Raw genomic sequence first — 14905 nt, 5'->3', positions numbered from 1 at the left:
CGAAATAACTAAAGCATATATACGGCTATAAGAGTGTTTGGGTGGAGTAAGATGGACACCGTTAATACATATTATCCCATATTTATTGTGTTTTAAACAAACTTAAAGGCTATTTAAAAGTCGTTAGGACCTGGTTATAAAATTCGCTGAATATTTTTTGTTTTTTACAGAATGTGACAATAAACTCGAATAAAAATATGGTCTCTTACTCCAACGAACTATATATAGTAGGTTGGGGAAAGATGGGACACGTTTTAAATCTATTTTCTCGCCCCATTTAGTAGTAAACCAAGAACTGTGAAAGAATTATAAAACTACATCCTCAAGACCCCCACAGACCATTGTTAAATGTTTAAAACACAATCAGGACGGAAATTGTTTGCTAAAGGTGTCCCATCTTCCCCCACCCCACTATAAACTCTAAATCCAACATTATTTTAAAAACCAAACTATTTCATATATTACTGCAAAACAATAATAAACATATTAAACAACAGTAATTAACATTTACCATTATTTCTGGTAACTTCTGATGTTGTACTTTCGGTTATACTTCCATTGTAGACCTGTTGCGAAACCCCGTGACTTAAAACCAGCAGTGCAACTATGACTCCAAAAAGTTTCATAAATAGAAATCGCCCAACCCTATTATAATCTCGTTATCCGCGAACTTTGAACACTTATACCCAATTTGTAAAATGTCTCTTTTGTCTGAAACGTATATATAAAAATTGTATGAAAACACACATAAAAACAGCATGCATTTTTACTATAGAGTTAAAATAACTAGGATCTCTTGTATATCCAATAGTTCTAAACTGTACTAATATAAATAAATTGCAAGTAATACAATATCACTGTTTAATCGTTTTTACAAAGTACAGATACTCTACCACTACCTTTTCATATGTTATACGCTATTGAAACATATAAAGTAATCTAAAATCAAATAATAACAAGATTTCAAAAACATCAGTCGAAGAAACACGGTAAGGACTTAAGTATGGACTGAACTCGCAGACGTTCAAAATGCCCCAAGGCGAATTAAGTAAAATCGTCAAAGGAAACATAAGGGACTTTACTACAGTCAAGTGCCGACACTAAAACTTAAATTAGCGAATAATTGCTGCACAAAACGCTGCCGTTAGATGGGGGTAAAGATGCCTAATGGTTTCACTTTTGAATAAATAAATGTAAGTTATTTACCCTCTTGTAGTGGAAAATGACGTTTTTTATAAGATGGGTGTTTTGTTTCATACACCTCGTTTTCATACACACATACGAGTTAATTACCGCTTATTTTTTAGTGTTTGCGGGACAATTTAGAGAACCCTATAAGTCTATAAGGGATCACCGAGTTGAATAATTAGTGTTAAATTTTTCGGCCAAGTATACACTCGCCAAAGTGGTATAGCAGGTTCGAGCCCTGAACCCATTTCTTCTGGGCTAGAAAAAACAGATGCTCTAACCACTAGGATATTTTTAGCAAGATCTGCATATAACTTACTTGCACTGCCGAAACACTGCAAAGTTATTAACATCTAAATTACAGTTTAACTACAAAATTCTTAGGAAATCAATACAATTGCAAACTAGCAGCTGTAATACAGCTGTGTAGAATATATACACAAAGCACACACATACACAGTAGGGTGGGGAAAGTTGGGACACAATTTTCTTCTATTTTCTCGTCCAATTTGGTAGTAAACAAAGGACATTCAAAGAATTATAAAACCGTATCCTCACGACTCCCATAGATCGTTGTTAATTGTTTAAAACACGATCAGGATGTTTGGTTATCATGTGCTAAAGGCGTCCCATCTTGCCCCACAGTACTATATACAATACAGCTGCACAGAAACAACGTGTGCGAGAAATGTAAATTAAAAACGAAATGGCTTACTATATTACAAACACCGCAGTTTATTATCAGGCTTTAAATTAAAGGCTATATTTAGATTCCACAATACCAATGGTATCTAAATGCACATGAGACCTAAGCAGTACCAGGCGCGCCATTAATTTTTCAAGAAGTCTTTTGTCAAGGCCCAATAGCAAATGCAATTTAAACATAGCGTTTTGAAATTCTATTTGAATTTTCTGTTTCTTTTTGTTCGTTGGAAATTTGTAAATTTAAAATAAAGTAAAATTCTTGGGTTGAAAAGGCCATTGTAATGCACGTCTTTAAAGAAACTGCTGGCTTGCAGGCATAGGGAAGCGCATGTATATAAATTATTTACGTTTATTTCAATTGTTCAAGGGCACTTGAAGAAATGTCTTAACACACTAAAACACAAAGTTTATTTTTCGCTCAAGACATGCTTACAGTCTGTATTGTAAAATGTCTATATAGTTTCAACTGGTATATATACTGTATTTAAAAGTATAGGAACTTCTTGTTATAGCCATTTAAGTACGAGTTTAGTCTTATAGTTATTTTAGTTGATATGTGTATATAGAAAATATAGAACAGTTTAAAAGCACATTGAGTGGGAGAAAATACAGTACTATACATAACTGTTATAGCAACTGAAAACAGTTGTCAATTGCTTTTTACATCAGGAGGCCACTCCGTTTCAAACGATTTGCAAACGCAATTCATCATGTCAAATCGATTCGCGTTTGAATTTAACATTTTGGTTATCGTAAGAGCCTCGCTGTATTTTGGAAACGCGTAGCTTGAATTTAATAACGGTTTTACATAAAAGGTCATTTGTATTAATTAGGAGCGTTAGTATTTGCTGTGGGGTGAGATGGGAGTAACTGTGGGGTAATATGGGATATATGTAACTATATTATCGAATGTTTCCTGACCGTCAACTACCAACGCTGTTTTCAATTCGTAAGGATACGGGGTGTAGGATTCTGTAAATATTCCTTTTTACTACAAAATGGATCGATAAAAAAATAAATATATAAACCATCTTATCAAAACCTACTATCTATTTGGGTATTGAGTAATCGCTTTTGCAAACAAAATTGCCACACGATGCTACTTACTATTTACACCGTGGCAAATATCTTTTTTATATCATTTCATTTAATTACCTTTTCGTAAAAAAGCGTTGTTAGTTCACAATTAAGACGCTATAGGATGTGTTTCGTACTTTTAACATAATATCTATAATATACAATGCAGCATGTAGGAAAACAGCGCTACAGTTAAATTCAAGTATTGTTCGAATGCCATGGTTTTGAAATATGACAATACAGTACTTAGAAGTAAAAGGCTGTTTGTTTTCAAACCACGATTAGAAAATGTATATATGACATTGTTTGCTAACGGTATCCATATACCGATAGCACTATGTAGTAGGGCAGGGAAAGACGTGACACTTTTTCACCCTATATACTTTGGACCCATTTGGTAGTAAACAAAGAACATTCAAAGAAATATAAAACCGTATGCTTACGACTCCCATAGACCGATGATAATTGTTTAAAACACGATTAAAATTTTTGGATATTGTTTAAAAAGTGTCTCGTCTTTCCCCACCCTATTCTATATATACAACATAACGCACACCGCTGCGTAACGGTAAACCAACATCTATAATCAATACGCCGTTTTAAAAGCGCTCATTAAAAAGTCTGATTAAAAAGTCTATTAATTCCCGGTATAAAACTTGCGTGCGTCGGGCGGTCGTTGTTGCGTTGTAGCTCGGGAAACAGACGAGTGGAATCTGGTCGAACGTACATCGATCCGGATTAATCCGGTTTGTCCCGAGAGAACTATTTGAGTGAGCAAAATACAGACCAGAATCGATTAACTGCAGTAAACCACAATGCATCGCATTAGAAGTGATTGCCTGTTGAACGAAGTCATTATGCTCCAAAGACCTGCTGTATTGCCTATGCACCTGAATGCGTATACTTACCCGTATCTGAATATCTTATATAATATTTGGGTATACACCCTATATGGTACTGTAGGGTAAGGTACGACATAACATTCAAATATCCTGATAATGTTTTTAACAATTAACAACGGTCTATGCGAGTCCTCAGGATACGGTTTTTTAAAATTCTTTAAAAATTCTTTGTTTATCACTAAATGGGACGAGAAATTATAATAAAAAGGTGTCCCATCTCCCCCAACCTACTATACAGTTATAGGACTAAACAGAAGCTCGTATTTGATTGGGCCGTGTTTAAACAGTGCCGGTCTATATTCGTAGCTTAATCAATATACAGATATCGTTAGTTTTGCCCCAATAAATAAATCGATCGTGGTTTCGACTGGATTATTTACACTACGCGTCAGAATTATTTACGTTTTAAAATTTAAGTTAATTTTTTTTTACATGTTAACTTTGCGGGATAAGAGCACATTGAGCATAGAATGTATGTTGGGACTCTTTGCGTCGAATTAGCAAAGAACAACATTCAAATTTGGCGATAACACGTTCAAGATTGCGCTATTGGCTACGAAACTATCGCCTGTTTTGTAACCGTCGCTGGTTCGCAGTTGCAGCCGTACACGCAAGGAAAAAGGCGTAACTGCTTCTAATACAATTGACTACGGGGATAGTAAGACAAAAGGCGTAAAGTTAGAATACTAGTGACAGATCCCCTACAGTGCCCGTCCCTTCTAATGCTCCTACCGTGGAAAGGGACGTGTCCTGTGCAATTAGTCATAAAAGTAGTTGGACGAAAGTAGACCCACACGCGGTTTTCAAATTGAGGAGCCTCTTTAGTCATTAAAACGTATGTACGCGTGGGTAGTTGATTTTCTAATGGAGGCTTAATCATTGCGGTATGTTTTTGACCAGACCGCATTTCCGAGAGAAAGAAACCGCAGACTTATACTCGTCTTTTTCTTTACGGACATGTAGCATATACTACATAGGTTAAAGCAGCATAGACCGTGTTATCTTCAGTTGACATTATGCTGCATGCCGGTACAGTATATCATCGATCCGAAACGTTGGTTTAATTACATGCTAGGTCTATAAACACTGATGTACAGATGGAAGCAGCCTGATGGGTCAGACAGCACGATTTTCTCTATAGCTATGACGTATACCTAGCAATTATAGTCCATTTAGTTACATAATGCGCAGCTTCTATTAAACTGTGTTCGTAATTACGTAAACTGCAGCCTTCGTGGTACTAAACAAAAATTCAGTCGAAAATATCGTAACAGAAAGCGACGATTTGATGTCACTATCAGGGACATAGTCAGACTGTATATCAGAGTTGTGTGTATATGGTATGGCATTAAAGCAGTTGTGTAGATCCATAAAAATAAGTTAGGGCCAAATCCGGCTTTTAAATTGCGACGCGACTTTCCCCCGAGCTACGTAACATATACGTCATTAGGATTTTGACAGCCATTAGAGCTAGTGTCAATGTACTTACGACAGCAATATATCGTTTGAAAATGCCGTAGCGTGTTAGGCAGTATTGCTATTGCATTAGCCCAATGGAAAATGCTATTTAGAAATTTAGTTTTTCTCTCTCGCTTTACCGACGTGTTTTTATAATGACGTGAATTATTTTTTTAACAGATTATTTTACTTAAGACGGAAATGTACTGCACCATTGCGTCCATGCCGACGTCTGATTTAATAAGTCATAATAACCTGCATGGGAAATTACCAAGCCAACTGTCGCACCAAAGCAATAATAATATGAGGCCAGAAAACCAATACATTTCTACGACTATAAGTAGAAGGTTATGTGCCGAAGCATCATATGCTGTGTTAGGGGTCTCGGGGTATGGTAGCACAATCCCAGGATACGGAGCAGCACTACAGAACTACGTTGGCAACATGTGTAATGCATTTACGAGCTCGACGACGTCGGATAACGATAGTAGCTGCTATGTAGAACGAAGAACTAGAGCAGATAAAAAGGGAAATTCACAAAACCGACCAAAACCAGGATTTGCTCAAAAGATGAATCCTAATTCTGTAGTTTCTGATCACCCAAGTTCGTCTTCAAGCGGCCGCGAGATGTCGCCATCCTCGGCCCCAGGAAGCGTTATTGTTAACCAAGGTAAACCTATCAACGTGACGAGTGACTCCAAGACTTTGCCCACGGAAAAACAGTCTAGGTCGCGTTGCAGGCACCGAGATGAGACCTTGGACAAAACAAGCAAAGTTAAACAGGCGGTGGACCAAGCGGTTCAAAGCCAATATCTGAACTGGAAGAATTCTCGGCCTTGGGCAGACCAACCTCAGAAGCAAAAAGGGTCAAACGAGTTGCAAAATGTTCAGAGCAAAATATATCGGTTTCAGAAAACGATAAACAACGCTTTGAGTACAAGGTTGGAGACACGGAATGTAAACAATGAGGCTATGGAAGTGGAACATCATACGACTCTCAAAAATAGTTATAAATCTAACAGTTTGGCTTTACATTCCCGCGCTAAAGGAGCCCTTGCTTCGAAAACTAACAACGATTCGAAGCTTTTCGGCTCAAATATTCATAATGACAGAAGTGATTCAAAAAAACTGGTCCCCGCATCTGCTGAAGACACTCAGTCAAAATTAAGATTTGCTCATGCGAACAATACTACCCCGACTTCGGACGCAATAAACGCCGCAAAATTAGCAAAAGAATCCGCATCGAAAAAGTGAGCAATATAATTTTTTGTCAAACTTATTTTGAATAAATAGATACCGATTGAAGTGTATAATAAGGTGGGGTAAGATGGACACCGTTGGCACAAAATATCTCATATTTCTTAATCGTGTTTTTGACAGCTCTTTTAGAGTGGTAAGGATATACGGTGATAATTCTCTAAATATTATTTGTTTATCGCCAATTCGAACGAGAAAGGAGAATAAAACAATGTCCATCTTACCCCACCCTACTATAGTATGAAGATAAAATATAGACAAAATACCTAATAGGTCAATTTGTGCCAAAACAATTATACTAAACGTAGCGTTTTCATTTTTAGAAAATCTTTTCTTGAAATGTATGAGGTTTACGGAATAATTGGCGTTGGCGGTGGGGGTATGGTGTATTCTGGCATCAGAATTGGCGACTCGCAGCCAGTTGCCATTAAGAGGATCATGCGGGAAAAAGTAAAAAGATGGGAGAAGATTTACGGACGGAGTGTGCCGCAAGAAATCGGGCTAATGATTCGGTAAGTACCCGTGACCGTGTAAAGTGACAAAGTTGAACGCTATAAATCAAACAGTTCAATTAACTGTAGTGTGACTATGGGTGCAAGGCGTTCTAAAAGCGTCGAGATACGTGTATGCTGTAACGACGGAAGACACCCTTTTAATGGGATCAAAGGCGCTATAATAGCAAGCAACTGTAAGGACTTATAAGTTATCAGGGCGGGAGCGACGGAATGGTTTATAACGGCTGTTGACACGTGTTGTTGTGCGGAATTTAGAACCATTGAGACATCTGCGGTATAAAGACCCGGAGCTAAAATTACTAATTATCCGTGCTACTGGTTCGGCCGAGTGCAGTATTATAATTCGTGGCCTATATGTCGCGTCTAAGTGCCTTTAGTAAGATATAATTCTCTCATATTGCGCAAAATGTCACCGCAGAAAATGGCTGCCTGCTGCAAAATAGCTGCTTATTAAGCGCATTGTGTATAACATTACATATAAATGGTTCACACAATAGCAGGTACGATGTACATGCGAAACACACTACGGCTTTGGTTTGTAAGATTTTTTATACTGCAACATAACTATAGTATCATTTAAATCACACTACTTTAAAATGTATTGTATATAGTAGGGTGGGGTATAGAGGGACATGTTTTTCTTTAAAATGTCCCATTTTTCCCGCCCTACTATATATGTGTTTAAATTTATTGCATATATTACCTTACCTTATTGGTATTGTAATTCGCAGAGTAAATGGTCATCACGGGGTTATTAAACTGCTTGACTGGTATGAGTGCCTTGACTCCTTTATTCTTGTGCTTGAGCGACCAAAGAACTCGGTTGACCTCTTTGATTACATTCGTGAAGTCGGTCGAATGACTGAAAAAGAAGCATGCATGATATTTAGACAGGTAAATGAAGATGAAATATTAAACGCAGGACATAATATTACACCGGTGTTATTTTTTTAACCGTGAATGGAAAGTACTAAAACTTATGTTGAGTGTATAACTGGTCCCAGCGACTTTAAAACAGCGTTGTTAATTGTTTGAAACAGGATTAGGAAAATTGTGCTTTCGATGATAACGATATATATCACCGAATCCCATTGTATACTTTATATTGTAGGATGGGGGGAAGATGGGACACTTTTTCGTTCTATTTTCTCGACCCATTTGCAAGTAAACAACGAAAATTTAGTGAGTTATAAAACCGTATCCTAACGACTCCCATAGACCGTTATTAATTGTTTAAAACACGATCAGGATTATTAGATATTATGTGCTAAAGGTATCCCATCTTTCCCACCCTACTATATATATATTTATTTTTTTTTCAATTTCAGGTCGTTTCTGCAGTGCATCACATACACGCACGGGGTGTTGTCCATCGTGATATAAAAGACGAGAATATCGTGCTTAACCGTGATACTGGAGAGTCAAAGTTGATAGATTTTGGCTGCGGGACTCTGCTGCATGAAAATCAATACAAAGACTTCAGCGGTACACCTGAATTTTACCCTCCGGAATGGTTCAATCAGGTATTAAACAGATTTTAAAATATATATTGATTTATGAAAAGGTTGCATAACAGTTTTACAGATGTCCAATTTTCTATGTAACACGGCGTAGCTTTAAATTAACTAATAGAATAAGATTGGGCAGGTTTTTATTTTCTATACTAGTTTGGTGGTAAACAAAAATTATTTAAGGAATAATATAACGTAGTTCATCGACTCTAAAAGGGCGTTGTTTTATGGTTGTTTTTATATTGGTACACCAGTCATTACTGCTGTACATAACACATGTAGTATACCTCATAAAATGAAAATGAAAACAATGCTATTACAGATATTATTATTTCCTAATTGGACAGTCGTATGTGTTTTAAACAAAAAAAGAGTCGTCGGACTACGGTTAAACGGTTCTTTAAATACGCTTGGTTTACTACAAAATCAAGAAAAATGAATGAAAACATGTCCCATTTTACCCACTTTTGCTCTTCAGAAAATATGTACAACTATATATGTGTTGTAGAATGTGTTTCAGTATTGTAGACTTGTCCTGGTCATTTCTAATATGAACTCGTGTTTTTTCAGCATTATTATAAAGGCAAAACAGCAGCAATATGGTCTATGGGAGTTCTATTGTATGATATGCTCTGTGGAGAAATACCGTTCAAATCAAAGCAAAAAATTGGCCAAGGAAAATTGGAGTTCAAGGTATTAAAGTATTTTTAAGCTGTTGTTAACTTTGTAAACAAACGTAACTTATTTATTCTCGTTGGGCAACGGCAGGCGTTATAACACTGGTGTTATGTTTCACACACCTCGTGTCCGCTTACGAGTTAGCACATATGCAACTTAATGAGTTGTAATTTTATTTAAATGACAACTTAGACAACCCAAAAGAAAGATGGGTTAAAGCAACTGCCCCTAACATGCTTTCTGTATTGCTACTCAGAGTTTAAAGTATCCAGGATAATGTTTGTATTTACAATGTTTAATTATCATTTTTACAATGTGCGTCACTACACATCTAAATGGCAGGATATAAATTTTAAATGTACATAACGACCCACTAATATACTTTACACAGTTATACCACTTAACAGTTTCCTTACCCATTAGGTCTCTCTGAGCTCCGAAGCCAAACACCTCATTTCTTGGATGTTGGCAGTTAATCCAGAATCCAGGCCAAACATAAATGAGATTTTGCAACATCCATGGGTGACATTGCGTAGGTGATGCTTCTCCACACCGACATCTAGCGATGAAAGAATCTAAAATTAGCGCCGATGAGAAACGCTACCACAGTGGCTTCTTTTGAAAGTGATTTACGGCAGAGAAAATATAGTACCTCGATTACACGCACTGTGCGAACACATCGATGACCAGTGAAGAACTGAGTTCAAAATGGCGGCGTTTTAGCAAGAAATTTGCACAAAACCAATACCGTGGGGTAAAGTTGTGTGTACAAGTGATGCAGAGCGGTTGCGGTCATTCGATCTACAGACATGAACCCTGTTTATCTGGAAGGATAAAAATACTTCAGTTTTATCGTATTTATACTGTTTAGTTATAAGAAAAATCCTTTAAAAGTGCAATCCGTCAAAAGGCTTCAAAATAAAGCAATTTTTGAACAATATACAAAACTGGTGTATTTATTTACATAATCAGTAAGATGAGTAAACGTTTAATAGAGATTGTGTAATCATTAATTTGGGGTCAAATGGAATTAAGAATCAGAACTGCAGTATTTGATAACAGCGATTGTAAACATTATTTGTTAGTTATAGACAAACATGCAAACAAACTTAATGTTAAACTAACGAAGCGAGAAATGTAACTGGAAATATGGCAGTAATAAGGCTAACAACATATAACGCGGATTAAAAGTTTGTTAATTGAGAAGTGCAAAAATACAGCATATATGAGACGGTACACCAACATACAAGAAAGCATAGCTCTAATGATTGGGCATATATGGGCTTTGTTGGAGGAAAGTAAAATGTAGAAGGAAAGTAAAATGTAAAATGCGTATTGTACAGCTCAGTGTGGTGAATATCGCATTAGCATGCACAAGTTTAGCCACAATTCTCATCTTCATTTTTCAGACTCGGGTAAATGTTACTTTGGAAACCGGCCAACTCTTGCCAAGAAAAACAAATTGTCATTTACGCGAAAGATCAAAATATATTCGAATAAACGTATGTATTTAATATAGTAACCTTAATATACCCACCTAGTAACCATTTTGATTACACGTATGTATTCCACCATAGTAACCTACAAACATACGATTTAACGTGGATACTATGCTATTTTGAGAAAAAAAAACGAATATAGGGTCACACATTCTTGCCCCAAAACTATTATGCAAATGCATACCACGTTATTAGTCAATATGTACACAGTACAAACCATATAAGTAATTATACCGGTTAGATTGAGTTGTAAATTATACTCGCAACCGCAGGCAAGAGTTTATTTGTCAACGAACAAGTTTAATAAGTTACTTAATCTGGCTAGACCAGAGTTGTTTTTTAGAAAACGAAAGTAGCAAGTTCGTATTGTAATTAATCCTAGGTCTGTGTATGAAGCTATAACGATATAAAATGCAATCGATTTTACAACTACGTAAACGTAATACGGTAAGATTTGTATAGGCTCATATAATTTATTGCAGCAGTATATAGAATTGAATTATAAATTAGGTGTAAGGGTATTGCACTCTGGATTACAAAGCGGAAAAAGAGACTAAAAGTAAAATGGCTGACAAATCTACTAAAAACGGAAAAGGATCTTCTGAAGTTTTGTTAACTTGGAAACAAAAAGCAGCAAAGGGAGCAGCGCAAGTAAAGTCAAGGCTAGCTCGTCGGTCCACCGAAGAAAACATACTGCTTAGCCAGGAATGTGCTGTACCACTACCGAGAACCCAAATGTACATTCGTGTCAACTCGAATTTCGATCTAGACGATTCTGGCGAAATTTTAATACCGATTCTACAAAAACGACCGGTTCCAAAAACACGTTTAACCTATTTCGACGTTGAAGAAATGCTAGTAGACGGTGTTGCTAAAACGATTTTGGTTGAAAAAGATAAGCCAGTACCACTGCCACGGTACAGTTTATATAGAGATACAGATACGAATGGGGTACCCGCAGAAAAATCGCGTAGCATCGATGAAGAAGATTATGACAATGCTCCGTTAGAGGATTTTAGTAATGTTCAATTCTATAGCGAGAATGGCGAAGTTAACAACAACGACGACCAGCAGAGTCCAGGAAAAAATGAAAATACTGATCAAAATTATATAGAAAATGGACATGTTCAAAGCAGCGATAATAAAGTTAAAAACAAAATGAAAAATCTATTTTCTAAAACCAAACATAAAGATAAAATTGTCTAAAGAATAAGCATATAGTATATGATTAAACCAGCATATACCCAATTATTAAAAGTCTTACACTATATATAACCAAAAGTTTCATTTACATACTATATTGATAACTCTAAGATAACTCATACAGTAGTGTGGGGAAAGATGGGACACATTTATCACCTAATATATCCAACCTGGTCGTGTTTTAAACAATTAGCAACGGTCTATGATAGTCGTGAAGATACGGTTTAATAATTCTTTGAATGTTCGTTGTTTACGAGAAAATAGAACGAAAAGGGTGTCCCATCTTCTCCCACCATACTATATAGTTTTTTGCAATAATCTGTGTTCTACACCTTGAAATGTTCCCTAAACAGTGCAATAAAGAATCTTTATCTGTGTGTCAAACATTGCTAATTTATTATAAGTGGCATACAAGTAAACTCTTGTTGAAATAAAAGGAATTTAAACTATATACCAGTCACACGTTTTGGTGTCGCTGCGGCATTGGTGTGAACTAATACATCAGAGGATATCCGATCGAGGCTCGACGTCGCCAGCATTGGGGGCGTTTGTATCCTGGGCCAAAAAACAGCAAATTTATCCAACCCATGGGTCAAATTTTCAGTCATATACACACAAAATTAAAAAAAATCAGCAGTCTCGAAGTTACATTCGTGGTAACCCGTAAGCAGACACGAGGTGTATGAAACAGAACACCCCTGTTATAACCACTGTCGTTTTCTGGCCACGCGCTGATAAACTAGTTACATTCATACATTCATCATAACATCATGTATAAATTCTACTATACACAGTGTTACAAACTGCTTTATACAATTTGTTATCTGTAAACTATGTCTACAAATCACGGTAAAATTTCAGTAATCAGCATTTATCGACGTCTTCGAGAAAATGTATATAGTAGACTAGGTTAAGGTTTTTAAAAGTCGCGGGGCTACGCTTATATAATTCTATAAATATGTCTTTGCTTACTACCAAATGGGACGATAAAAAATAATAAAAAAACAGGTCCCATCTTACCCTACCATTCTATAAATAGTAGGGTGGAAGAAGATGGGACACCTTTTTATTTTATTTTCTTGCGCCTTTTGGTAGTAAACAAAGAAGAATTAAACAATTATAAAACTTATCTTCACGACTCCCATGAACCATTGTTAATTGTTTAAAACACGATCAGGATATTTGGATAATTTGTGCTAAAGCTGTGCCGTCTTCCCCCACCCTACTATACTTGATATTGCGCGCCTTAATATACTGCCGCTAAACAATGAGCCAAATTCGATCCGTAATAAAAAATAACCCTTATTATACATCCTCTTGAACACGCGTGTTATAACGACTATCGTTGCTCCGCCAAGAGGCAAAAACAAGTTACATTCATTCAAATTTAAACACTAAGTGTGAGTGTTGAGCTAGAGTGCTAGACTGCCAGAAAGGCGAGATCAGAGTCGTATAAACACCGAGTAGTCCAACTGCCGTCTATGTGGGTCCAAAATAGAGCAAAAGTGGTGACTTTGACAATGGGTTTAAACGAACTTGTTAAGTTTTGTTTGTGTATTCCTATTGTGGGAAGGTGTAAAACAGCTTCTATTTACCTTACCAAACATTTTTTAGAAAAAATGTATAAATTTAGCCGCATTAAATGACTAAAATGTCGAAAATCAACCGCTTCTAATTCTAATTTTTGACTTTTTTTGACACAGAAAACAAATAACACATGTTTTTTACATTTTTCAACCTTTAAATTTGTTTTTAGGCCCAAATTTTTCTGCAATTTACCGAAAAACATACATTTTCCCTATACCTACTGTGTTATTTTGGACCCAAATTGCCGTTCAATTTGTGTTTTACGTAACAATGGGTTGGACTACTCTGTATTTCTATGGCTCTGGGCGAGATCGCTTAAAAAAAGCTTCATAAAGGTGGGCGTACCAGGGGTGTGTCTGTTTACAACTTTACTCGTGCCTAAAAACACCCGCCACCTACCTCATTGCTGATACATGCACGTCAACACTGTTGATTTCGTTGGCTTGTTATTCAGATGTATAGATTGCGACAGAACTTTCCTTTAACAGCTGATTATAACTACTGAAAACAGTTATCATAAAACGAAAGTCTAATCAACATGTGGCTACAGCCAACAAATCTACTTTCTCAATACTACACAACAGCTTGTACTAGCAACTTCTAACAAATAAAGCTCTCGCTGCAGAAACGCGGCGTTGTAGTCTAATCAGCATGCGGCACCTTGCACGCTTTATAGGCCTCTGCAGACGTTATGACCTATGTGCGCAGTAATTTTATTTGACCGACTTCATTTGCCCATAAAATTTGCGATAGCTTAAAATAGTACCGATCACGAAAAGACTCAAACAGAACAGAATATATAAACGTTAATCTTGTAATTTGTTATAATAATAAAATATATTATATCCTTAATTGAAAATGTACGCACCAACCATATTTTTGTTTATTGTAAAGTTCCCAGTTAAAATGTGCATACGTGACTTCAAACATGGAATAATCCATACTGATAAAGAAAACACCATTATTGAGGTCATCTACACGTCAGAGGAATGACGTAACACAAGATAGGTTTTCGATTGCGAATGACAACATTTGTACAGGAGAGTCCCTTTCTCTCCAATTGACCAATGAGAGAACACGTAAACAAGTATAGCGACCTAGCGTACATTACACTGCTGATTAAATTTGTAGTAATCGAAAACCAAATGTTTTGAATTTTTTTACACGGAAAACAAGTAAATGACGCATATTTTGTTACGGTGTACCTTAACTTTTATAACTCAAGCATTCTGCTTAACCATTCAAATTCCTTGTGTGTCTATTTCCGTGACATGCGGATTACCAGCAAACTAGGAACAGTATTTCAAGTGTAAGTCTTATGCTTG

At 36.3% G+C, this 14905-nt stretch overlaps 2 protein-coding genes and 1 long non-coding RNA gene across 4 annotated transcripts in view; 1 reads left to right on the top strand and 2 right to left on the bottom strand.

The window, feature by feature from the left end:
* LOC100181363 overlaps nucleotides 1-7925 on the bottom strand; it is a 15446-nt gene extending 7521 nt beyond the window's left edge. Inside the window, exons 1-2 of the mRNA XM_026837695.1 lie at nucleotides 7811-7925; nucleotides 512-711 (exon numbers count right to left, since the gene is read on the bottom strand). Coding sequence (XP_026693496.1) covers nucleotides 512-626 — 115 coding nt within the window. The 5' untranslated portion in view covers nucleotides 627-711; nucleotides 7811-7925. The remainder of the gene's footprint in view (nucleotides 1-511; nucleotides 712-7810) is intronic.
* LOC100186677 (serine/threonine-protein kinase par-1-like) lies at nucleotides 4556-10238 on the top strand. Its single transcript, XM_009862485.3, has 6 exons — nucleotides 4556-6580; nucleotides 6911-7099; nucleotides 7834-7996; nucleotides 8431-8625; nucleotides 9184-9306; nucleotides 9715-10238. Exons 1-6 carry the CDS (start codon nucleotides 5532-5534, stop codon nucleotides 9829-9831), a joined length of 1836 nt encoding a protein of 611 aa, XP_009860787.2. The 5' UTR covers nucleotides 4556-5531; the 3' UTR covers nucleotides 9832-10238.
* Nucleotides 10239-12364: 2126 nt separating this feature from the next.
* On the bottom strand, nucleotides 12365-14539 carry LOC113474875. 2 transcript variants are annotated; one of them, XR_003396578.1, is made up of 3 exons: nucleotides 14449-14539; nucleotides 13980-14078; nucleotides 12365-12548 (listed from the first exon to the last, which is right to left on the bottom strand). It is a non-coding gene; the product is annotated as an uncharacterized LOC113474875 (long non-coding RNA). The 2 variants fall into 2 exon arrangements; XR_003396577.1 differs by lacking the exon at nucleotides 14449-14539 and having other exon boundaries at nucleotides 13980-14217.
* Nucleotides 14540-14905: the final 366 nt, after the last annotated feature.

The sequence above is a fragment of the Ciona intestinalis genome, chromosome 14 (genome assembly GCF_000224145.3).
Source record: "Ciona intestinalis chromosome 14, KH, whole genome shotgun sequence".
Lineage (NCBI taxonomy): Eukaryota > Metazoa > Chordata > Ascidiacea > Phlebobranchia > Cionidae > Ciona > Ciona intestinalis.
This window is presented reverse-complemented; position numbering and strand designations above follow the sequence as displayed.

Excerpts from the sequence above, each read along its gene's own strand:
- LOC100186677 (XM_009862485.3), top strand. The coding sequence starts at position 5,532 with ATGTACTGCACCATTGCGTCCATGCCGACGTCTGATTTAATAAGTCAT. Across the intron at positions 7,100-7,833 it reads GAAATCGGGCTAATGATTCG|AGTAAATGGTCATCACGGGG; the intron begins GTAAGTACCCGT and ends TGTAATTCGCAG. Across the intron at positions 7,997-8,430 it reads CATGCATGATATTTAGACAG|GTCGTTTCTGCAGTGCATCA; the intron begins GTAAATGAAGAT and ends TTTCAATTTCAG.